This window comes from Notechis scutatus, chromosome 2 (assembly GCF_049901735.1).
Source record: "Notechis scutatus isolate UNSWTSFEM ecotype Mainland chromosome 2, rNotScu1.2, whole genome shotgun sequence".
NCBI lineage: Eukaryota > Metazoa > Chordata > Lepidosauria > Squamata > Elapidae > Notechis > Notechis scutatus.
In genome coordinates this window covers 3523360-3549868 of record NC_142010.1, presented here as the reverse complement: position 1 = coordinate 3549868, position 26509 = coordinate 3523360, and the positions used below count along the sequence as shown (strand labels likewise).

General features: G+C 43.5%; 1 protein-coding gene across 1 annotated transcript in view; it reads left to right on the top strand.

Annotated features, from left to right (window-relative positions):
- C2 (complement C2) overlaps nt 1–26509 on the top strand; it is a 67057-nt gene extending 40548 nt beyond the window's left edge. The window contains exons 11-18 of the mRNA XM_087952955.1: nt 1466–1563; nt 2587–2692; nt 9369–9519; nt 11835–11914; nt 17453–17544; nt 21182–21314; nt 22529–22578; nt 25941–26509. Coding sequence (XP_087809081.1) covers nt 1466–1563; nt 2587–2692; nt 9369–9519; nt 11835–11914; nt 17453–17544; nt 21182–21314; nt 22529–22578; nt 25941–26129 — 899 coding nt within the window. The 3' untranslated portion in view covers nt 26130–26509. The remainder of the gene's footprint in view (nt 1–1465; nt 1564–2586; nt 2693–9368; nt 9520–11834; nt 11915–17452; nt 17545–21181; nt 21315–22528; nt 22579–25940) is intronic.

The window sequence follows — 26509 nt, the reverse complement described above, 5'->3', positions numbered from 1 at the left end:
GCAATATGCTAATTCTGTAAACTGCTTAGAGAGGGCAGAGGGCTGTAAAGCACTGTGAAGCGGTATATAAGTCTAAGCGCTATTGTTACTTGTAGATAGTTCCAGCCTGTATGTGAACAGTCCTTCTTGTGTAACCTCTGCCTCATTTTTTGTTTTTTCTATTTGTTGAGTTGTAGATGGTTCAATATTTGTTTCCCTATTTTGAATCATTTTATTTATGCAAAGCAGGTAATAAGATCCAGAACGAAATAGAAATGAAACCATGTGAAATAAGAGAGGCAGTCTGGTGCACTGGTTAAGGCACCAGGCTAGAAACTAGAAGACTAGTTTTAGTTTCATCTTGGGCACGAAGCCAGCTGGGTAGCTTGGGCCGGTCACTTTCTCTTGGCCCTGAGAAGCTGTCAGTGGCAAATAATTCCGAAAAACCTTGCTAGCAAATCTGCAAAGACTAGTCCAGGGCATTGCAGGCATTGACACTGACTCAAAGGCATGCATATACACAAATGCACACACACACAAAGCAAAGCATTGACATAAAAGGGTGTTGATTTTCCCACATCCAAAACTAATCTCAGAACCTTGTTTCTGGTAACATGAGAAATTTTGCCACTAAACAAAGGCAGTGGGGGCCTTTGGACAGAAGTCATATTGTGTCTGCTGAAAGAGTGATAGTGTCAGGATTCCAGAAAAACCCAACTCCAATTATAAACTCTGAGATAGGCATTTTCTCAAAGTTTCCTTTTTATTAGAGTAGTTATACTGACACATCTGGGAAAACCAGAACCGGAAAAGTTCCGGGTTTTCCTCCAATAAATAAAAAATTATAAATCCACCCCCTGCACCCATCATTCCATCACATGCCTCAATCACCATCCGTTCCAACTTGAGACATCCCCTCTTCCTCAGCCAGGTGCAGGAATAACATGACCTTGACTTTAAAGAAGAATGCTATTATGCCTAACCACATACGTTCCATGCAATTCTCCCCTCTAATTTTCCCAGGTTCAAGAATGTGGCAGCGTGGAAGCTTCTGGTGCTGATATGGCTTCCAAAGCTGATGGATAGACCTTGAAATTTTCTATGTAGAAAGGTGCTTTTTTCAGGAGGCAACTGGACTTTCTTGTTTTTCCTTGAAGATGTTTCGCTTCTCATCCAAGAAGCTTCTTCAGTTCTGACCGAATGGTGGAGGAGGAAAGGATTGGTATTCCTTGCAGTCAGTATAAATCCTTCCCTCCTCCACTACTCAGTCAGAACTGAAGAAGCTTCTTAGATGAGAAGCAAAACGTTTTCAAGGAAAAACAAGTCCAATTATTGTGTTTTGAAAAAGTACCTTTGGGTCAAACCTGGATGACTGAAAATCTCCACAGACATATGTGTGGAAAGAACACGCAACTGAGGGTGGCAAATGGCAAGATTGATGATGATCAGTTTTCTCCCAGATTCATTAACTTTCTAACCGTCTTAGATCCTAGAGATTTGGAGGACATTTGTGGTTTGGCAAACTACTCGGACAGTGCAAGATGGGACCAGAAGAACCCTTGGCATGTGCGTCTCCAAAACACAGTGAGTACAGACTCTTCTTTTCCACCACCACTGCCCAAGTCATTGTGATCTCTTTCTCTTCCCAGATTTCTGTAGGGGTTTACAGAAAGGGTGGATTCTACCGGTCCGGTCTGGTTCAGCTGAACCGGTACCTCCGAAGATCATCTGAGAGCGAACTGGTTCGCTCCGACGATCAGCTGCTGGGCCTGCCCGCCTGCCTGGGCTCCATACTGACCTTTATTTCCTGCTTTTCAACCTCAGCTGCATCACGCGGCACAGTGGATTGCCGCGCGTCAGCTGTTGAAGACACAGGGAGAGTGCAGGAGTGCAGGAGGAGGTCAGTAGGAAAGCCTCTGCACATATGCAAAGCGCGCGTTTGCCACGCATGCGTGCCAGGTGCACGCAAAGCACGCCCACCAAGCCACGCCTACCGCATCGATGGTAAAACAATTTGAATCCCGCCACTGGTCCTCACTTGCAATTAACTTGCTTTATCCCCGATATTTGGTTCTGTTGGATGGTTAAAGGATGGGAATATAGAGAGCCCCTCAGTCAAGGAAGGATGACCTAGAACAGGGGTGTCAAACTCAAGGCCTATGGGCCGGATCCGGCCCAGGGAATGCCTAAATCTGACCCCCATGCCTGTCCTGGAAACAACAAAGAACTGGCCCCAGTGAAAATGGAGCTTGGGAGGGTCACACACGGCCCACCAGTGCTCCGTTTTCGGCCATGACAGCCTCCTGAAACCCTCTACCAGCAAAAGGGGAGCTCGGGGAGGCTGCGCGTGGTCCGCCCGGGCTCTGTTTTTGGCTGCAACGGCCTCCTGCAGCCCTGTCTCAGCGAGAAAACAGAGTTTGGGCAGGCCATCGCGGGCGAAAACAGCCTTCATGAGTCAAGCTGGCCACGCCCCCTGGCCACGCCCCTGCCCCCCCGAGGTCAAACACAACTCAGATGCAGCCCTCAATTAAATTGAGTTTGACACCCCTGACCTAGAACATAATTCTGGGGTGTTAACCTTAACACTGAATTTAATTTTTGTTCTAGCATCATAGGGATTCTACTTGCCGAGGTGCCTTGATTTCCAATACCTGGGTTCTAACAGCGGCTCACTGCTTCAACCACTGGAAAAATAATTGGATCGTGGTTCTGGGTAAGATACTACATTTTTTTTTAAAAAAAAGCATGCATTCTATCGTGGTTCCAGCATAGTTCCGGGGTCTTCCCTTCTTCAGTGATTTCTGAGACATTATTTTCCTGCATTTAGTTGGGGATAGAACAGGCTCATGCATCACATTCAGCCTTTCATCCTATATAGGTAGTCCACGACTTACAATTGCAACGGAGCCCCTAAATTATGTCGCTAAGCGAGCTAAGACAGTTGTTAAAGCGAAATTTGTCCCGTTTTACAACCGTTCTTGTCACTGTTGTTAAGTGAATCGCTGCAGTTGTTAGGTTCTTTAAGTGAATCTAGCTTCCGCATTGATTTCGTCTGTCAGAAGTTCACAGCCCCAAGATGCTGCAACCGTCATAAATATGAGTCAGTTGCCAAGCACCTGAATTTTGATCATGTAAGAATGAAGGTTGCTTGCAATGGCTGTAAATGTAAAAAACCCCCGGCCATATGTCACTTTTTCCAGTGCCCTTCAGTGGCGATATTCAAAATTTTTTACTTCTGGTTCTGTGGGCGTGGCTTGCTGGGCATAGCGTGGCTTGGTGGGCGTGGCAGGGGAAGGATACTGCAAAATCCCCATTCCCTCTGCACCCACTAACCTGCTTTCCAGCTCCGTTCTCCTGTGCAGGGCAACAAAAGAAGACCCAGCTGATCAGGTGAGACTCAATGGGAGGCAGAGAAGAGATGGGGTTGGAGGGGCCAGTCAGAGGTGGGATTTGCCGGCTCTCCGAACTACTCAAAATTTCCACTACCGGTTCTCCAGAACTGGTCAGAACCTGCTGAATACCACACCTGGTTGTAATTCGAGGAGCACCTGTATTCTGCAGGCCTTGGAACCTAGAGTAGATAGGATCAACTATTCCATACCAACCCACTTCTTTTTTTTTTTTTTTTAGAATTGGGTTACTTGGTTTGTTTATTAAGCTTATATGCCATCCCTCTCACAATCCAAAATGACACTGGGTGGCTTGATTCAAACCTTAAGGCCCTTTTTACCTCATAACACCACCAGAATCCTGTCCTCCTCCCCACCTTCTACATTTCTGATACATCTCATCCTGCAAAGACCTGGTGTAACCTCAACCCTAGTGGGGAAGGGCTTACATGCCAATAGAAAAAGGGAATGGTCATTATAAATGAGTAGTTGCTTCCTTGTGGCAAAGTCCATTTGAATGTTTATCCCTGCCTGATTCAACAAGGCTCCTAGTGCATTATTTCCTGTTCGGTTGGGCAGGAGATGAATGACGGTATCTTGGGGGAAGGTATTGGTTTTCTTCAGAACGTATACCCTACGTCAGTGGTCCCCAACCTTTTTTGTACCAGGGACCAGTTTCAAGCAGAAACACTTTTTCAAGGACCGGCGGGTGCGGGGGAGATTCTATTTTCCATTCCCAAAACTTTATGTTTGCCCTACAACTAGCATTAAAGACACCTGACTGCGGTCTCTCTAGTTCTAGGTCTTGCCCAGCTGTGTAGCTACAAAATTTCATGCAGATGTTTCTCTTATCTCTGTTTGGTGAAAACAGGAATTGAATGAGGAGCATTTAGTCAGTGTGTTTTCCCTAGGAAGCTCCTGTAGTCCTTGTTTAGGGATCATTCAGAGCTACGATGGACCTCTAACATCCAGCCCAGGAAGAAACTGCTTCAAAGAAGCCAGGGGTGGGGTGGGGTGGGGTGGCTTTTCCTGTCGCCGCAGCTCCTCCGAAGCGCCCGTTCACCCCCACCCCCACTCCGCCCGCCCGCCCGCGGTTCAATCCAGTGCTCCGTTCTGCCTGCCTGCCTGCCTGCGTTTCTGGTTGTTTCTGAGCAGCTTCGGCTGATAAAAAGAGGCGAATAGTTATTATTCTCAGCCGAAGCTGCTCCGAAACAAACGAAGGCAGGCAGGCAGGCAGAACGGAGCACTGGATTGAACCTGGATTGATTGGCGGCGGGGTGGGGGTGAACGGGCGCTTCGGGGGAGCTGCGCCGACAGGAAAAGCCACCCTGCCGGCTCCTTTGAAGCAGTTTCTTCCTGGGCTGGTGGAGGAGCGAGAGAGCGACTGAGAGAGGAACGAGGCGGGAGGAAACCGAAGCCGCTGAGTCGGAGAGCAGGACAGGCTTCGGTTGCTTCCTCCCTCCCCTTCTTTCATTTCTGTCCTTGATCCCCGATCCCAGCAGCATTCACTGAAGGCGAAGAAAGCCGCCATTTTTAAAAAAAAAATTTCTTTGCGGCCCGGTACAGAGTGCTCCACGGACCGGTACCGGTCCACGGACCGGTGGTTGGGGACCCCTGCCCTACGTGTTTCAAGGTCTTCCCTCAGTTTCATTTTTTTTAGTTTTGTTCACATATGGGGGGGGAGGGAGGAGGGAGAGGGAGAGGGGGAGGGAAACAGGTGGAGAACACCTTGATGAAAGTAGGTGGGAGCCTCAAGGGAAAAATATTAAAGGCAAACTCAGTCCTGGGAGAAGGGGAGACGTGAGAAGGGAATAACCTCAGTGTGGTTGTGTTTTCATATAAGAAATGGCAAGGGCTTTCAAGATTCTGTGATTATATTCCGCAACGGGATTTTTTTTCAAACTTGGCACTTTAAGATGGGCGGACTTCAATTCCCAGAATTCTCCAGCCAGTATGCCAGCATTCCCCATACCTGCTGGCTGGGGAATTGTGGGTAAGTTGAAGTCCAGCCATCTTAAATGCCTAGGGAGATTCTCAGTCATCCAGGTCATGGTTGCTTTTTTTCACGAGGCAACTGGACTTTCTGGTTTTTCTTTGAAGACGTTTCACTTCTCATCCGATCCAAGAAGCTTCTTCAGCTTGGATTAAAAGTCTTCAAAGAAAAAACAGGAAGTCCAGTTGCCTCGTGAAAAAAAAGCACCTTTGGGACAGCCATCTTAAAGTTGCCAAAGTTGAAAACAGCGCTTTACAGTGATAAAGTAGCATTCCTGGATTCTTCCAATGTCTTCTTCCTCACCTGATCTACCTCAAAGGACAAGTGGTGGCCATCTTGTAGATGACCTATGAGATGCCAACATTAAACCATCATAATGATGGCTTAATGTTGGAAGAGATCTCAGAGATCATCTAATGACCCTTCTTTCTACAAGATGGCCACCATGCTTTTAACCATGGTTTAATAACATGCAATACCGTTTACACAAACACATGGTACATGTAGAGAGTGAGGAAAGGGTTGATATTTTTTCACTTAAGAGTCAAAACTGCAGTTTCTGGGATCACGGCTCTGCTTCACCAAGGGATGGGAGACAAAAGATGGACAGAGTAACCAACATTTGGTAACGAACAGGTATATATCTGCATTAATTGAAATGTGGAGCTTGTTTCCGGTTTGTCGGCTTCGCGAGCGGTAGGGATTCGCGAAGCTGCGCGATCCCTGCCGCGCTAGCCGTTTTGGGGCTCCGACCCGGACGGGTGCGGAGCAAGGCTGCCCTGCAGGGGTAGCTGAAGGTAAGGGGGATCCGGAGGAAGGGTTTGGGGGTGTTGCAGACCCCCTCCCTGGCCGGCAGAACCCCTGTTACCAGGACGGTGCAGCGGCGGTCCGCAATGGCCGCCACAAAGAAGTTGACAGCCGGGCAAGTATGCGCAGGAGGAAGAAGAGAAAGTTATTGAAAGTGAAAGTTCTTCTTGGTCGACCCAGGGCTTTGAGATTTATCTAATTTAATTCCTGGAAAAGATGGTTTTCTGATGATTTCTTCCACAAGAGAAAAAAAAAGCGGCTATTTTGAGGTGCTGAAGGGAAAGTTTACTCTCCCTCCCGACGGAATTAAGCCGGAAGGGAGAGGATAAAGAAAATATATAAATTTGGATCTTGTTGGAGGAGATGCCTTGAAGACTTGAGGACAGAAATACAATCTTAATAAGGCTTTAAAATATAGACTTGGATTCTTTTTTTTTATTTGTTTGATACCACCCCTGGAAGAGGAAGGGGGAATTTTGGCTTGCTTGGATTTATTGAGGATTGTGGATTTTGGGATTGTTTTTGCCTTTCTCTCGGAATATTTGGTTGGTGTAAGAAGAAAGAGGAATAAAGAAAAGAAAAGATTTATTTATAATGGCTTTCCTTTTTGAAGACCTGAGGGATGAATATGAGCAAACAAAAGCAGCCTGCAAAGATGGCATGGAAAAAGCTTTTCTATTTCTAGAAATGGCGCTGGTCAATTACCAACAGACAATGGAACAGATGGAAACGGAAGAAGAACAACAAGGAAGAGACGAAGACGCCATCTTCATTGAATCCCAAAACTTATCTAAGGAAGAAGGAAGGAAGAGAGCAAGGAAAATGAAGGACTTAAGATCTAAAAAACATTTGAGAAAGAGAAAAATATGATGCAAAGTAAATATAATGATAACAAACAAGAGAAAAAGGGAACACAACAGAGAAGGGATCCCAGCAAGGCAGAGGTTAGAAGAAGAAGGGGGGTAGGAAGATTTGGTGGGGGAAGAAAGAAAGGGGAAAGGCGGAGAAAAGCCTCAAAGCTTTAAAATTGGATGGGAGAAGAGGATTTTTTTTTAGAGACAAAGGATGAAATATAATTTTCTGTAAGAAAGATTCTGCTAAGGTACAGAAGATGGTATTGTAACATTTATATTTGAAATAGTAAATTAGAATGGTTTAAGATTTAATAAGAAATTAAAATGTTGAAGTTTTTAATAATGATTGATTTTTAAAATGTAATAAAATATCGAAGGAAAGGAGGATACAATGTATTTAAACATTTTTGGTGGATAGAATGTACCAAGCAGAACCAAATTGGGTATTTGTTATGCTGAATGTTAATTTTACTAACTTAGGGGAGGATAGAAAGGCATCATACTCTGATTAGTGATTTCAGGAGAAATTTTTTTTATTATAAGAAGAGATAGAGGGATAAATGAATGGGCAAAAGATACAAATTTAATGATTTAATTAAGATGGATTAAATAAGATAGAAATGTGAAGAGTGATATGTGCTATTATTTTAGCCCATGCAAAGAGAGGTAACTGGGGCCAAGGTACTTTACTAAAAGATTTTTTTTTATGTTTGTTTGTGTTTGTTTGTGTTTTATGAGAATATTGGGGAAATTATTGTAGAAAGACAGGGAAAGATTTAATATGTAATGATTTGTTTGTTGTTGAAACTTTTAATAAAACTTGTTTTTTAAAAAAAAAAAATGAAATGTGGAGCTTGGCCTCTGATCAGTACAAGTTGGCTGCAGTGCTGTGAGTAGTCCAACTTTGGCCCATCAGCTCAAAGGTTTGATCTCTTTTGTTAGCTGACATTCCTGACAAGGAATACGAGTCTTGCGCCTATTGTACACAAAGTATGGACCATGGAGGGATCTCCGTCCTATGAAAAAGGCTGAGATATGTGGAGCACTTGATGCTCTGTGAGGTGGCAGGTGCTCTGCAGATGTTTCATGACCCACCTGGGCACCTTCATCAGTAATATCATCATCAATTGACACTGATGATGATTCCTAGTTGGGTACTGCAATGTCTGCAAGGAAACAACCAGGCTCTTGACCCATAGTTTAATTCTGAGCTATCGGTATGCTCTTCTATTGGAAGATTGAGATATTTTTGTGACCCGGCAGTTTGATGCTGACTGTCTTCACATCATCTCCAGAAATGTCAAAAACGAGGCCGTTCTACCTGGCTTAAAAAGGAAGGGTCCTTGTTGCTCTCTGAGCTCGGTTGTTTTCTTGCAAACCCAAAGGTGCTTTTTTTTCAGGAGGCAACTGGACTTTCTTGCTTTTTTCTTTTCTTTTGAAGGCGTTTCGCTTCTCATCCAAGAAGCTTCTTCAGCTCGGACAGGATAGCGGGGAATGGAAGGATTTATTATTCCTTGCAGACGAGGAATATAAATCATTCCATTCTGCAAGGAATAGAAATCCTGAAGAAGCTTCTTGGATGAGAAACGAAACATCTTCAAAAGAAAAAAACAAGATAATCCAGTTGCCTTGTGAAAAAAGCACCTCTGGGACAACCATGACCTATAGGACTGAAAATCTCTACAGACCTTTTCCTTGCAGACATTCCATTACCCAAATGAAACAAGGTAACAAGTACTGTTAGTCAATAACAAGTACCCGGTTTCCCCCAAAATACGACCTGCCCTGAAAATAAGTCCTAGCTTGATTTTTACATGCGTGCCCTACCTCCAAAATAAGCCCTAATTAAGATCCCACCCACTCCAGAGTGGACGGGTAAAAATTAAGCTAGGGTGGGGGAGAGAGGGTAGCCAGGCCTCGCATACCCCGACCACTGCCTTGCCGGCCCATTTCTTCTGCAGACAGCAAGGCTGGTAAAAGGCCTCTGTAGCTGATAACAAAGCTCTGGATCAATCTGGAGCTCTGTGATCAGCTGCGGAGGCCTTCAGGGAAGCCTTGCCGGCCACAGAAGAAGAAGTTCCTGAAGGCCTCTGACTGCAAAAAGGAGGCCGGGGGCAACAGGTGCAAGTGAGGTTAGTCAGTGGATGACATCCCCCGAAAATAAGACCTGGTGCCTTTTTGGTGGCAAAAAATTATAAGACAGGGTCTTACTTTCGGGGAAGCACAATAGTTCAGCGCTGATAAACAACCAGGCTCAGAGAGCACCAAGGGCCCCTTGATGCAATCTTTTACAGTAGAAAAAGAAAATTGAGGATCTCTGATTTTTTTTTTCTCTCCCCTTGGCAGGTGGAGAAATCAGGCTAGGAATAAAGAGACGGATTGACCATGAATTATACAACATTCGAGCTAAGACGGCCCAGGGCATCCAAGAATTCTATGACTACGATATCTCCCTCATTGAACTGGAGAAACCGGTGACCTTCGGAGGAAGAATCAGGTGTTGTGTCGTTTGGCCAAGGCTTTAAAGTTCACCTGATTTGTTCTGAAACGTTGATTGATTGACCCTGGTTATGCTCCTTGCGCATCTCAACTGAAGCCTTGTTAAAGGAGTCCCACTCCAGTTAAAGGAATCCTCTACCAAGGCAGGATCTACCATGGAAACTCATTTGCATTAGGGCTACTTATAGGTAGTTCTCATTTAGCAACCACAACTGGAAGCTAAAACACAGGAAGAACGGTTGCAGGAATTGGGTATGTCTAGTCTAGTGAAAAGAAGGACTTGGGGGTGACATGACAGCAGTGTTTCAATATTTGTGGGGGTGCCACAAAGCAGAGGAGGTCAATTTGTTCTCCAAAGCACCCAAGGGAAGGACAAGAAGCAATGGGTGGAAACTAATCAAGGAGAGAAGCAACTTAGAACTAAGGAGAAATTTCCTGATAGTTAGAACAATTATTCAGTGGAACATCTTGCCTCCAGAAGTTGTGGATGCTGAACATTGGAGGTTTTTAAAAAGAGATTGGACAATCACCTGCCTGAAATGGTATAGGGTTTCCTGCTTGAGCAGCGGTTGGACTAGAAGACCTCCAAGGCCCCTTCTAACTCTGTTACCTAATCCATAAAATACAGTACCTAATCTAATTTTGGAATTAGATGGATAGATGGTTGGAGGGATGGAGGGATAGATGGAGGGATAGATAGATAGATGGGTAGATATCTAGATGGATAAATAGATGGATATTTACTATTTACTAAGACTGTATTACTATTATTCTTCTCATCCTTCCTATTACCTAACTCCTCCCACTTATAACTATAACTTTGTTCCTTGTATCTTTTCAATTTATATTGTTTTATTTGTTTCCTAGTATGATTTGCTTGCTTATTAGTAACCTGCGACTATCACTAAGTGTTGTGTCTTGTGATTCTTGATGAATGTATTTTATTTTTTCTTTAAGTACACTGAGAGCATACGCACCACAGACAAATTCCTTGTCAAATCACACTTGGCCAATAAAGAATTCTATTCTATTCTATTCTATTCTATTCTATTCTATTCTATTCTATTCTATTCTATTCTATTCTATTTTATACAGATTGATAGATAGATGGATAGATGAAATAAAATAATAAAATACGTGTATAAAATAGATAAAATAATAAAATAGATTATCTTTGTGTTACAGACCAGAAAAGTTAATAAATGAGAGGACTGGTTGCAAAGTTACTTTTTTAATCACTGTCATAACTATGCATCGTTCCTGTGTGAGGCAGTCACTCAACAAGGTGATGAGTGAGGCTTAAAGTGTTTGTGACCTCCTTGACTTTCACGTTTACTACAGTGAAGTCTTGTGTTCTCATGTTGACTTTATTGTTACTGAGATGTTTATTTTTATTACACTTTTACCCTGTAGTGGCAGAAAGGACGGAGAAAGCCCCTTTTAACTTTTTAAGCCAATAAACAGGTACCGGCTTTGGTAGCGGGTGCAGTGGATTGAGTATCCTAAACAAGAAGGGTGGCCAGTCAAGGTTGTGTAAGCCCTTGGTTGTGGCTAAGAGAATCCCCTCTGATTGCATCCCCTTTTGGAGTTTTGCTGACCCAATTGCTAATTTCCACAGTTGGGAAATCCCCGCTGGTTCTACCCAACTTGAATTGCCATCCTGTCCTTCTTTCAATCAGAATAGAGCTGGGAGGTACCTTAAAGGTCTTCTAGTCCAACCCCCTGCTCAGGCAGGAGACCCTAAATCATTTCAGATAGGTGGCTGTCCAGTCTTTTCTTAAAAACCTCCCGTGAAGAAGCGCCCACAACTTCTGAAAGTAAGCTGTTCCACTGGTTAGTTCTGTTAGGAAATTTTCCCATAGTTCTAGGTTGCTTCTCTTCTTGATTAGTTTCCATCCATTGTTTCTTGTCTTGCTTTCTGGTGCTTTGGAAAATAAGTTGACCCCCTCTTTCTCTTTGTGGCAGCTCCTCAAATACTGGAATGCTGCTATCACGTCACCCCTGGTCCTTCTTTTCTCTAGATTGGCCATACCCAGTTCTTTCAACCGTTCCTCATATGTTTTAGTCTCCAGGCCTTTAATCGTTTTAGTTGCTCTTCTTTGTACTTTTTTTTTTCAAAGCCTCAATATCTTTTTTGTCATGTTGGGATCAAAACTTGATGCAGTACTCCAGGTGTGGTCTTACTAAGGCTTTATAAAGCGGGTACTGATACTTCATGATGAATTATTCCTCTTGTCACTTACCCACCTACCTTTCTGGATTTCTCCTAATGGTCATTAAATTAAACCAATCCATATTTTTTTTTCTTTCCAGACCCATCTGCCTCCCTTGCACCGAAGGGGCCAGCAGAGCCCTGAAGAAAAGAGCTGGAACAACAACATGCAGAGATCATGGTAAGGACACCAGGCTTCTCCGTACCTTTAATATGTGCTGCCTTTAATCAAGGAGTGAACTTAAGAGAAGTTTCCTAACAGAACCATTAACCAGTGGAACAACTTGCCTCCAGAGGTTGCTTGTGCGTCAACAGTGGAGGTTTTTAAGAGGAGATTTGTCTGAAATGGTGCAAGTTTTCCTGACTGAGCAGCGGGTTAGACTAGAAGACCTCCAAGGTCCCTTCTAACTCTGTTATTCTGTTAAATTGTACAGGAGGCATCAGCTTTCCCAATAGAACAGGCAAGAAGCATGACCAATGAACTAATTAGAACTTAGAATAACTTCATTGTTTTGAATGAAATTTCGTTGCATACAGCTCACAAAGGGTCGCCACCGCCAATGTACGCTACGTAAGCATGACAAAATAAATAGATAAATGCCAAATTGTGCATATACCCACATATACGACACAGAGAAACAAATAAATTCTGTTTTATTAGGAAGGCAACGTTAACAGAAACTTGCCAGTTTGAAAGAACAGATTTCCTACTTGCCTCTTTTACAGTCTGAGAACTTAGGAAGGTTTCCTTTATTTCTATTTATTTTTTATTTAGTTTAGTTTAGTTTGTCAAGCATGTATGAGAAAACGAGTATAAGTATGAACATAACATATAAACATTAAGTATAAACAGGTATATAAGTATATACATAATAAATGAGTACGAATAAATGGGAACAGTAGGACAGGGACGGTAGGCACGCTGGTGCACTTATGCACGCCCCCTTACAGACCTCTTAGGAACTGAGTGAGGTCCACAGTAGACAGTCTAAGGTTAAAGTTTTTGGGGTTTGGGAAAGAAACCACAGAGTCAGGTAGAGTATTCCAGACATTGACCACTCTGTTGCTGAAGTCGTATTTCCTGCAATCGAGTTTGGAGCGGTTTACTTTGAGTTTGTATCTATTGTTTGCCCGTGTGTTATTGTGTTTGAAGCTGAAGTAGTCGTTGGCAGGTAGAACGTTGTCTGTCCATTATTTAAATGCTGTATTCATCAAATTCAGACACAACCCATCTCATCATCTAAACGACTGGGGTGTTTACAGATTAAGAAGTCATAAAACCATACAAGAGATACAGGCAAAAGAGAATTAAAGCCAAATGACAATAACGAGATTAAAATTAAATTAAAAGGTGGAGGGAGAAACCCTTCTCCAAGGCTGCATGCTGCTCTTTGATCCCCACCTGATTTGGCAGAACCAGGAACTTCACGCTCTTTCAAGAAGGCTGGGAGAATGGAGGCCGATCTCCACTCTGGGGGGAGCAAAGTGCTCCATGAGGTGGGGACAGTGGCAACCGCCCCTCCCTCTTCCTAAACCCTCCAAGCCAGAATTTCTTAAGTACAGTTAATCCTCGTTTTAAGACCACCATTGAGCCCAACTTTTCTGCTGTTAAGCAAGACGCTTGCTAAGTGAGTTTTGGTCCCATTTTACAACTTTTCTTGCCACGGTTGCTAAGTGAATCTCTACAAGGGCTAAGCTTCTCCATTGATTTCGCTCGTCAGGCGGTCACAAAAGATGATCGCCTGACTCCGGGAGACTGCAACCACCATAAATAAAAAAAAACAGCTGCCAAGTATGAGCCACGGTGGCGCAGCGGTTAAGAGTGCGGTACCGCAGGCTACTTCTGCTGCCTGCTGGCTGCCTGCGATTTGGCAGTTCGAATCTTACCAGGCTCAAGGTGGACTCAGACTTCTGTCCTTCCGAGATGGGTGAAATGAGGACCCAGATTGTTGGGGGGGGGCAATAGGCTGACTCTGTAAAACTGCTTAGAAAGGGCTGTAAAGCGGCATATATTTATTTTTATTTATTTATTTATTTATTTATTTGATTTGCCAATTGTTTACAAGATAATAAGTATAAGTGTATACATAGTTGTGAATACATGAAATGGGTACATATAAGAAAAATAAAACAAGAATAAGAGAAACAATAGGACAGGGACGGTAGGCACGTTGGTGCGCTTATGCACGCCCCCTATGGCTAAGTGCTATATGACTAAGTGCTAACTGAATTTTGATCATGTGACCGTGGAGATGCTGCCATAATATTGTGTCAGCTTTGGAAGCCATATTGAGATTCGATGCTCCCACGCTGCCACATAGCCTGAGAAAGTGGGATGGGGGGGAATTCAATTGAGTAGCTCTAAGTAGACAAAATAAAATTCTTCTGTTAATTCAAGGTCATTGAGTATGGCGCAGAGTGAAATAAGCATCTTACTTTAGGACAGATCGTGATTGGGCCATGTGATGTGATGACGGCCAAGGGGGGGATGGATTTGTAGTTTTGAATATTGCAAGGAAGCCCCAAAACTTTCAGGTACGGGATTCCACAGATGTGCCAGCTTACTATCCAAATAAAGGTATCTTTGAGTTATGTCTGTCTCGGAGTTATTGATTGGAATGGAGGTTTGCTGGAACGTTGACAAATAGCGTGAAAAACTGTCGTAAGTCTTTTTTTTTTTTTCTTCAGTGCTGCTGTAACTTTGAACAGTCACTAAATGAATAGTTATAAATCAAGGACCGCCTGCCTGACTGGGTAGGATGGGTTAGTGCAGGAGTAGGGAAACTTGGCTCTTTTATCACTTATGGACACTTAAGGGCCAAATTTCCCTACCCCTGGGTTAGTGCAATTGGGACAAGTTGGCTGCTTAGATAACCTGGCCCCATGCCACGAAGATGGTAACCAAGTCCTTGAATTGGATCCAGAAGCAAAGTGGCATCCAATGCAGCAAAGATATTACAGGCATAATCCTTGGGGTGCCCCACGCTACTGACATGGCCACATTCTGCACCTGCTGCAGCTCCCCGATACTCTTCAAGGGTGTCCCCATGTAGAGTGCACTGTAGTAGTCTTACAGGAGATAACAGAATAACAGAGTTGAAAGAGACCTTGGAGGTCGTAGTCCAACTCCCTTTTCTGGCAGGAAACTCTATACCATTTCAGTCAAAGGGCTGTCCAGTCTCTTAAATATTACCAGTGTTTGAACATTCACAACTTCTGGAGGCAAATTTTTCAGCTGATTAATTGTTCTGTCAGGAAATTCCTCCTTAGTTCTAAGTTGCTTCTCTCCTTGATTAGTTTCCACCCATTGCTTCTTGTCCTGCCCTCAGGTGCTTTGAAGAATAGCTTGACTCCCTCTTCTTTGTGGCAGGCCCTGAGATATTGGAAGACTGCTATCATGTCTGCCCTAGTCCTTCTTTTCATTAAACTAGACATATCCAGTTGCTGCAACCATTCTTCATATGTTTTAGCCTCCAGTCCCCTAATCCTCTTGGTTGCTCTTCTCTGCACTCTTTCTAGAGTCTCAACATCTTTTTTATATCGTGGCGACCGAAACTGGGTGCAGTATTCCAAGTGTGGCCTTCCCAAGGCCTTATAAAGTGGTACTAGCCCTTCAGGTGATCTTGATTCTATCCTTCTGTCTCTGATGAGCAAGGCATGAGTAACTGAGAGAAAGGCCTCCCTGTTATGGAGCTCTGGTTTATGTTGTCTAGGCAGCATTTCTTCACCCCATCCCTCAAGGTCTTTCTCGCATACCCAATGGTGGGATTCAAAACTTTTTACTACAAGTTCTCTGGGTGTGGCTTTGTGGGTGTGGCATGGCTTGGTGAGATGGCAGGGGAAGGATATACTGTAAAATCCCCATTCCCTCCCCACCCCACTAACCTGCTTTCCAGCTCCATTCTCTTGTGCAGGGCAACCAAAGAAGACCCAGCCAATCAGCTGGGACTTGGGAGGCAGAGATGGGGTTGGCGGGGCCAGTCAGAGGTGGGATTTGCCGGCTCTCCAAACTACTCAAAATTTCCACTACTGGTTCTCCAGAACTGGTCAGAACCTGCTGAATACCCACCTCTGTGCATACCATTACAGAAAGTTTTCTTTCCCTGATGGAGATATTTCTCAGTATCTGCAGTGAGGACATTCTTGGTGGGTGAATCAAGATGGTGGCTTCAACTATGCAGAAAAAGCCCCGCCTAATGTTTTTTTTTATCATACGTAACTTAGATTAAAAGAGCCAGGGCTTTTATTGCGTTCTGAAGACACATTATCTTGCCCTTCTGACATTCTCCCCAGAGATGTCCTGTATAATATGACCCTCTAGGGCTGTACTGTCAATATCAGTTCCTCCTTTTTACAAAGCAGTTACCTCCCTTCCTTCCGTTTTTGGGAAATCCATTACTTTCAGTTCTTCTTACTTTCTCAATCTGTCATATTTAGTTTGGTACACTTAATTTAATTTTTTAAATATGTGCACTCATTTCCCATGTGTTTCAGCGAATAGTTCCCCAAAGAGGCAATTATTGGTTGCAATTTTGTGAAACACACCCATGTTTTGCAATTTTCATTTTTCCCCTCAGTTCATTATTTCCCTGCATTGTTCTCGTGAATGTGTGTGTTCTTTGGCTCCGATTGTCCCATATAAACCTGAAAATTGCCCAATTTTGCTTTGTTTTTGTTTTTTGTTTTTTTGTTTTCATTTGGAAATTGAAATGAAATATTCAAATGCACTTGCCCCCCATTTTTAGTACAGTTCTTAATAATATTTAAATTCTGTATTGTTTTAATCTTTTAACTATTTTTACTTGCTTTATAACTTGTAAGTCCCCCAGAGTCACCATGTGGGAAGATGGGCAGCATAAAAATGTAATAAATTAAAATAAATTAAAAAAAAAATCTCAAAATAGCAGTGAACAGTCTGCTAGCATCCGGTGTTCAATCTGCATTAAAGGATATTCGCCAAAGATGCAAAAATGTTTAAGTGAATTTAAAAAAAGAGAACATACCTATTAGACAGCATGGCATTGATTGACTGACTGACTGACCAATTTAGACTGATTGGTAGGCACATCCTTATCTTGTAACATGAGAGATTTTGAGGAACTTGGGAGGTTAAAACCTTTGCTATTTCAGAGGAAAGATGAAGAAATAATTTGGAACAAATATTGTAAAGGATTTCCCATGCTGAGTTCAGGTTTCTTGGCATGCTTACAAACAACCCAACCCAGTTTCATTAGAACAATTGGGTTTCTTTTTTTAATAGAAAACAGATCTTGTATCAGAGTGGGGTTTCCCCCCCAAAAAAAACAACAACCCAAAATAAGCTGTTTCTTCAGAAAAGGAAATTGCTCCACTCTGGGTAGCTGCCTTTCACCATTCCATTTTCTGAGGGTAAAAATGAAAACAACCCCCATACTTTCTTTCATCTGCCATGTTTCTTGCTTTCTCTGTTCAGAAACACCATAAGTGTGTGGTTATTTTTGTTTGAGGATGAGTTTTCCTTGCTGTAACCTATTAGATGCTTGAGCCTAAATATTCATCTATTTAAACCATGGTGTCCAACCTTAGCAACTTTTAAGACCTGTGGACTTCAATTCCCAGAATTCCCAGCCAAAGGCCATTCTGGTTGGGGGAATTCTGGGAATTGAAGTCTAAAGTTCTTGAAATTGCCAAGATTGGACACCCCTGAAGCCATAATTGTATGTCCCTTTCTGCTTCACAGAACTGGAGCTGCTGAGTTTTGAGAAGGTGCCTGCCGAATTCATCTCCTTGGAGCACAAGAGAATGAACGTGCAGATCAAGACCAAAACAAGTGTGAGTGCTTGGTTTCCCTCCTAGGGGATTCTGGGTAATAGGAGCCTCATAGGGAAGAGGAAATAATGCTGGAAAAGTCTCTTAATGAAAACGAATCAGAGAATGTTAATTCGCCATTCCCTTGAAAATACAAAAATGCAGCTTTAAAGCTTATTTTAAATTAATTAATTATTGGTGAAACAAAAAATTACAAATCCGAACGAACAAAATGAAAAAGCTAAAATGTGATAGGGACCGTAAGCACGTTAGTGCACTTACGCACGCCTCCTTGGGAAACTTAAATAGGGTACCAGGTCCACAGAAGTCAAATTGGAATTAAAACTGTGAAAGTTAGTAGCTGAAACAACTGAATCGGGTAAAGTATTCCATATGTTGACAAGCCTGTTACAAAAATCGAATTTTTCACAATCAAGTTTATTTTTGTTGTTACACTCCTGGAAAAAATAAAAAACTCATGCAGAAGGTACTATACTTCGTTGTATTTCAGATTTTGCACCATATGGGAAAAGTAGAAACTTTTGATGCTCCCAAAATGAGGTGTGGGGAGGGGAGGCTTTTTTTCTCAAATGTTGTGGCTTCATCATTAGAATGCACCAGCTTTTTCATCAGATGAAACCAACCAATTGCTCTATGCAAATGCTACACATATACAACCACACTCCCAATTTATTCAGAGAGCAAACTCACAGGAGAGAAAGCAGAAAGGGTGTTTTGTTTTGTTTTTTGCTCTGTCCAAGTTCACCTTTTGTTCTGTATCCCACCAAAGCTCATTATAAAACCAAGAGCCGTGGCTCTGGCTAAAAAAAAAAAAAATGTTAACAAAATTGGCACTATATGAATAATGTATACAAAGAATTTAGGCCTTTGAACTCTGGTGCTGGAGAAAACTCCTGTGAGTCCCTTGGACTGCAAAGCCATCCAACCGGTCAGTCCTAGAGGAGATCAACCCTGATTGCTCTTTAGAAAGCCAGATCCTGAAGATGAAACTCAAAGACTTTGGCCACCTATGGAGAAGGAAGGACTCCCTGGAGAAGAGCCTCATGCTGGGAAAGATTGAGGGCAATAGAAGAAGGTGGACGACAGAGAATGAGGTGGCTGGATGGAGTCCCTGAAGCAGTTGGTGTGAGCTTAAATGGACTCTGGAGGATGGGAGAGGACAGGAAGGCCTGAAGGAATGTTGTCCATGGGGTCGTGATGGGTCAGACACGATTTCGCAACTAACAACAGCAATACAATTGATAGGAACGGAGAAGAATATAAATACATATATTAGTTATAGCAGTGTTTCTCAATCTTGGCCTCTTTAAGACGGGTGGACTTCAACTCCAAGAACTCCCTAGCCAGCATGCTACCTGGGGAATTCTGGGAGGTGAAGTTCACTTGTCTTAAAATGGCCGAGGTTGAGAAAGACTGAGTTAGAGTGACTGAGTGCCATTTGCATAAACAATGTTTGGGAAATCTCTTTTTTTCTATCCCCATGACACTGCGTTCATTTCATCTCAGGCCTATTTGTGTGGTAGGCTTAAACCGTCCTTAAAGTAATGAATTCCCTCTTCAAGCTAATAGTGCTGAAAAGACAGCCCAAAGCTAAATAAAATCCATTCGGCTGTGTTGCTTTACCTTAGTTTAGAAAAGTAGGACTGGGGAAAAGGCAGGAAAACAACAGGCCACAGGAATGATAGATTTATGTTGATCGTTTTCTCTGACTCAGAGATGGAGAACTAGGCAATGAGTAAATGTCATTGGTGAGGAACTTGCAGTGGGAAAAGACTCTGAGGCTGATGGATGGATGGATGGTCTGTCACCAACCCAACTTTTTGAAACTTCCAGTCAGTATTTCCATCACCAAGTTCAAAGCATCAATAATCTTTCTCTCCTGCTTCTTCAGAATCCAACATTTGGCTTCTATAGCAGGTCACTGGAAGAAAAAAAACCCACTTAGCTGAATCTTACTGTATTATACTTTATTTTGGGCACAATGACTATGGAGATCTTAATCATCCAGGTCATGGTTGTCCCAAAAGTGCTTTTTCCTTGGGTTTTTTTTTCCTTTGAAAACATTTTGCTTCTCACCCGAGTAGCTTCTTCAGTTCTAACTTCTCATCTCTAATTCAACTCTAGCTGAGGAGGAGAAGCGAAACATTTTCAAAGGAAATAGAAAACCAAGAAAGTCCAGTCGCCTTTTGGAAAAAAACACCTTTGGGATAATTTGGGCATAGATTTGAAACCAACCCAGGCAGGCTGAAGTGGGAGTGTTACCCTCTTTTTTTCCACACCAGCTGTTCAGAGGGTTTATTCTGCCCCTCCGTGAGAAAGGGAGCTTCTCCCACTTCCCCACATGTAGGGTGAGCCCCTAAACCAAAGATCTGGTTGCAGAGCTTGTTCTGAGCAATGAAGCTGTGCGATGAACAAGAGGATGCACCAGCTGAATGGGGAATAATGATAAACAGTGGCATGATAAACAGCGGCCTCCAAAGGTGGCAAATTTAAGGCTAGTGGGCTTCATCTCCCAGAATTCCTGGCTGAGGAATTTTGGGAGTTGAAGTCCACAACCCTTAAAGTTGCCACGTTTGGAATCCCCTGTGATAAAGCAAGAAAGCCAGATGACATCCAGCCATGATGACCCAAAGGCCTGGCTTTATTGCATTTAGCCAGATATCTCTCCAAAATTATCCTAACTGCGGGGTGGCGATATTTACAAATGTTCAGGAAGGTTGCAAAGCCAGAAGCCTTTAGTGGTGGCTCTGAACAGACACAATGGAGGCAGGAGAGAAATCAACATTGGAGGCAGCTGATTTCACACCAGTACAGTTTTCTATTGTCTCAAAGAACAGATGGAGACCACGGGGTGTTTTTGTCCTGCCTTAGGCACAAAACCAGCTGGGTGACCTTGAGCCACTGTCTTCCATTCAGCCCTAGGAATGAGGCAATGCCAAGCCACTTTTGAAAAATATTTCCAAGATAACTGTAGGGCAGTGGTGATACTGGCTGGGGAATTCTGGGATTTGAAGTCTACAGGTCTTAACGTTGCCAGAGTTGAGAAACACTGCTTTAGGGACTAGTAGAGGCAGTCACCAGTATTCAAAACCCAATTTGAAGTCCCAAAGGTGTTTTTTTTTTTTCAAAAGGCAACTGGACTTCGTTTTTCTTTGAAGACGTTTCGCTTCTCATCCAAGAACCTTCTTCAGTTGTGACAGAATTGTGGAGGATGGAAGGACTTACATTCCTTGCAGTCATCCGGTCCTTAGCACTCTCTCTGAGGTTTATCTGTGCCCTCAGGGTCACCTGAATAGTGCAAATTGGTGTGGAACCTTCTTGGAACTGCTGCAAGGGAGTGTGTTGTACACTGGAGATAGTTGAGGACTGTGCTATGAATCCTTCCACCCTCCACCATTCAGTCAGAAGTGAAGAAGCTCCTTGGATGAGAAGCGAAACGCCTTCAAGAAAAAGCGAAGTCCAGTTGCCTTTTGAAAAAGCATCTTTGGGACAACCATGACCTGGATGACTGAGAATTTCCATAGAATCCAATTTGAACGAACACACACACACACACACACACACACACACGAGAGCCCTTGAACCAATGGCCCAATTAGCTACTCCCGTAACAGATCTGTTAAACTGTGGCTTCTTGCAGCGTCCCATGTGCGTTTCTGGAGCTATTCAGGAGGGAATGATATATGCCAATGTGTCCAATGTCGACGATGTGGTGACTGACAGGTTCCTGTGCAGTGGAGAAGATAAATCGCTGGAAGCCTACACTTGCAAAGGTGAATTTTACCTGCAAAAGAGGTGTGACACTATATCCCCAATGCATGTAGAAGTGTGGTACGTCAAAGAGGGAGGGTTGAATTCTGGCCAAGCTATGTCACCTAAGTTGGAGTCATTAGACAAGGAGCATTTTGCACCGTTCCCACTCCCCAATCCTTTAGAAATACGGGGAGTTCTAGACTTACAACCAGTCGCTAAACGATCAACATTACAGTCAACAAAAGCCACTTAGGACCAGTACCAATCCTCAAAGTTATGGTTGTCATATCTCATCCCCACTCTCACCACAGTCACATAAATGCATTTAGAGTGCTTGGCAACTGGCTTGCATTTATTGTCTAGTTGCTATGTTCTGTGGTCAGTCCTTTATCCTACAGTGCATTGATTAATGAGAAGGAGGAGGAGGAGGAGGAGGCATTCCCTCCATGGAACAGCTGGCTACTCCCTGACATAGTTTGCATCTTGATGACCAGAATAGTTTTCTGTTTGGCTTTATCAACCGTAGGATATGAATTGGCATTTCAAATGAAATAGTAGGAGTAATGCTGGAGAAGATTCCTGTGAGTCTTTTCCAGCAAGGCGATCCAACCGGTCAGTCCTAGAGGAGATCAACCCTGACTGCTCTTTAGAAGGCCAGATCCTGAAGATGAAACTCAAAAGACTTTGGCCACCTCATGAGAAGGAAGGACTCTCTGGAGAAGAGCCTAATGCTGGGAACGATTGAGGGCCAAAGAAGAAGAAGGAGACGGCAGAGAATGAGGTGGCTGGATGGAGTCCCTGAAGCAGTGAGCTTAAATGGACTCTGAGGGATGGTAGAGGACAGGAAGGCCTGAAGGAATGTTGTCCATGGGGTCACGTTGGGTCGGACACAACTTTGCAACTAACAACAACAAGATTCTAAGATGTATGATCTGCATAAGACAATCTGTTGTCTCTTAAAAATAAACCTATCAAAGGCTAGTGATATATAAACAATTGTCTTTAAACAAAAGCATTAGGTCCGTAGGTTTAGAAGTCCTCCGTCTTAGGTCTCCCCAGGTGTAAAGATAGATCTCTGATCAGGAGAAAGAACAAAACCTTATCCTTCTATTGTTCATCTGATCGGCGGTTAAGTTTTGCCCAGCCTGAACGTTTGAACTTTTTCCTCCTGGAGGTGGCAGGAAGTGGTGAAATTTGTCCTCTTGTTTAATTTCCCTTCTCCCGCCTTTTTCAGGTGAATCCGGGGGATCGCTCTTCGTGGAAAGGAGAGAAAGACATTTTCAGGTAGTAGAATTATGTACTGGATTTGAATGTGGCATGTACACTAGCTGAAGTAGGGGCCGTGGTGGCTCACGTTGCTAAGACTGTGCCCGCGCACCGCTGAGGTCAGCACAGTAGTGGGATTCAAAATGTTTTACTACCCGTTCTGTGGGCATGGCGTGGCTTGGCGGGCATGGCTTAGTGGGTGTGGCAGGCGAAGGATACTGCAAAATCCCCATTCCCGCCTCACCCCATTAACCTGCTTTCCAGCTCCGTTCTCCTGTGCAGGGCAACAAAAGAAGACCCAGCCAATCAGCTGGGACTCGGGAGGCAGAGAAGAGATGGGGTTGGCGGGGCCAGTCAGAGGTGGGATTTGCAGGTTCTCTAAACTACTCAAAATGTCCTCTACCGGTTCTCCAGAACTGGTCAGAACCTGCTGAATATCCACCTCTTGGTCAGCAGCTTGATTCCCATGAGCAAATAAACCATGGAGGGACAAGAAAGGAGCCTCCCCTAATTGCCTACTGGCATTCAGGCTTCCCACGGGTAAAGATAACACCACCCCAAAAAAAGTCCTTTCACAGAGGCAGCCAGCCACCTCGGTGATACCTGGCTAACACGGGCCATACGCTAAAAAAAACAAAAAAAACTAGCTGAAGTTAGTTGGTTAAGGCTCTTTTCATCTGGCTCCGGCCAGGTTTTGTTTTTTTTTTAAAAAGATGTGATTTATTGAACTAACTACAGTGGTACGGCTTGACCATGATAATTAGAACTTAGTTCAGTATGTGAACTTACACAAAGTCCTGCGATCTTTAGAGTAGTGGTGGTGATTATAATCTCATTGTGGCATTTGTGGGGGATGGACACTTGCTCAAACTTCAGATCAGGAGTGTCAACCTCGATTTCGCTGAGGGCCGCCTCAGGGTGGTGTTTGATCTCGGGAGGCTGGGGTGAGCGTGGCTAGGGTGGGCGTGGCCAGATCGACATCCGTCCTGTCAGGGGTGCCTCTGCTGGCCCCGAACACTCTGCCAGCAAAAACGGGCTCACTCAGCACCGTTTTCAGCTGCAACAGCCACCCACAACCCTCTGCCAGCGAAAACAGAGCTCCGGAGGGCCCCCCACGGCCCTCGTGAGCTCCATTTCCAGCTGTGATAGCCTCCTGCGACCCTCCAGCCCACAGGCTTTGATGTTGATGTTAAGCCTGAATTCCCCAACGAGTGTTAAGGAAAACAAACTAAACAGAATGTGTAGCGTAGTCAGATAGGCAGACAGGTAAATGTGTGAGATAAGTTTGTATTTTAGTTAACACGCAGTAAAAAACAGATACGCTTGTGCTATCAAAAATATAGTTTATTCCATTAGGAATTATAGCATAGTCAAAATAAACGGTCCATTAGTCATGTATCATTTCAGTCAGTCCAGTCGGGGATACTCAATTTGCAAAGTCCGTGTTGAATAGCCAATGTCAGTTCACTTACAATAAATCAGTCCGTATTATCTCTTCTCTCCGTTGAGAAATCAACACTCCTTTCTCTCCTCCGTTCCAGTAAGGAAAAACGCAGTCATCAATCCATCCAGTAATTAGGGATCATTAAGCCAGAGAGAGAGAGCTGCAATTGACTTGCTTCTTTTATGGTGCTTTTACAACCACACCCTTAATTACATTCTTGTAGTTAAAGTTACACACACTTTAACCAACAAACCATGATAACTTATTTATTATTTTTTACCCAAACCAGTTAGGGTAAACAATGTTATCCCTAACAGTTGATACCCCTGCTTTAGATGCTCTGAGAACAGTCGAGATGCTTTGCATAAGAAAAGGCAAGATTCCTCAGGGTGAGTGTTAGAAAACCTTCCTGATGAGCAGGAAGCCCTGCTCCAGTGGGAAGACGCTGAAATGGAAGAACTGGACTCCTGTTTCCTGGATGCGGTTCCAGCAAAGACCAGGGCAGCCTTCTCTTGGGTTTGCTCTACTTGAATTCTTGCACTAAGCAAAAAGGAGGGGCTCCGTGGCTCAATGATCTTCTTTTCCAAAACAGTTCCCCTGTTTTTTTTTCTTCACCTTCCTTAATTCTCCTGATAGGGACTTGGCGGCTCAGTGGCTAAGACGCTGAGTTTGTTGATCAGAAAGGTCAGCAGTTCAGCGGTTCGAATCCCTAGCGCCATGTAACGGAGTGAGCTCCCATTACTTGTCCCGGCGTCTGCCAACCTAGCAGCTTGAAAGCATGTAAAAATGCAAGTAGAAAAATAGGGACCACTTTGGTGGGAAGGTAACAGCGTTCCGTGCGCCTCCGGCGTTTAGTCATGCCGGCCACATGACCACAGAGACCACGGAGCGCTGCCTCTTCGGCTTTGTAACGGAGATGAGTACCGCCCCCCTAGAGCTGGAAACAACTTGCACGTATGTGCGAGGGGAACCTTTACCTTTAATGGATGAGACACAATCTCTGCCTTTAATTCTCCTGCAGATATGTCCCACTTTTATGCCTTAAAATATTTCCATTTAAGGTAGGTCAGGAAGGCAGAAGTTAGAATAACAATGATTGGCCAACATGTATGGTTGCAAAAACAGGAATAAACCAGTAGTATTGTATAGGTGATTCACTCTAGGCTTAGCACTACACGTTATCCACCATACGGCACTGGATTATTGTGAGAGTAAATGCAAGTGTGTATCTGGAGGAGGCTATCAAGTAGCCCATAGGCCAGGGGTCTCCAAAGTTGACAACTTGAAGACTTGTGGACTTCAACTCCCAGAATTCCTCAGCCAGTTGGCTAAGGAATTCTGGGAGTTGAAGTCCACAAGTCTTAAAGTTGTCAACTTTGGGGACCCCTGTCATAGGCTATGTCTTAGAGGTGAGATGGGATGAAAAAGTTATTGCAAGGGTCATCTGGCAGGCAGTCATTTCAACCCTGTTTCCGTTACCACATATGTTCAATTAGTAAGTACCCATGAGGAAGCAGAAAGGCAAGTCGCGAAAAGTTCATGGTGACATCACAATGAGAACTCCACTTTGGACATACTTGGGTGTGATAGTATGATGAAAGGTTAAATAGCAATAGCACTTACATATGGTTTCAAAGTGCTTTACACCCCACTCTAACTGTTTACAGAGTTAGCATATTGCCCCCGACAATCTGGCTCCTCATAGTACCCACCTCGAAAGGATGAAAGGCTGAATCAACCTTGAGCCGATCAGGATCAAACTCCTTACAGTGGATAGCCTGCAATACCACATTCTAACCACTGCGCCACCACGGCTCTTGCAAAATGACTTCATGATGTACATTTTGACATCATACTTGGGAACATCAACCAAAACCTATTGGAAGATGGAGGTTATCTAGTTTATTATTTACCATTCCTTTGTCTTTCCCGATAGGTGGGTGTGATCAGCTGGGGCACGTATGATCCATGTGCACAGAAGAATAAAAATGACAATGGGGAGATAATACGAGATCGGCCAAGCAAAGAATACAAACCACGAGACTTCTACATCAGTCTATTTCAAGTGCAGGATTGGTTAAGAAAACATCTGAACAACTCCTTGAAATTCATTCCCATGCAATGAACTGCTAATATTTGCTCTTAACCAGAACTCCATACAATATTTGCCAAGTCATCAATCTCAATGACCATTATTAAAAATTAGCTTGATGGTATCTGTGATTCAACTATTGATATTTTCAGCAGAAGGCTCAGAACCTAATTTGGTCCAAAGCTCATTGTGTCAGAGCCTTGAGGTGCTCCAAACAGATATTGCAAAAATGCTGATGAGCTGAAAATAGAATTAAGCCAGTGGTTCCTTTCATAATACTGTATATTATGCACCTCTGCTTGCCTTCTTCTAAAATCCTTGTATAATATTTATTCAAAAGTTAATCCCGTTCCCCTAAGCTTCGTAATGTTAATTAACACAATGGTAATTAAAAGCTTCTTCCTTGTACTTTC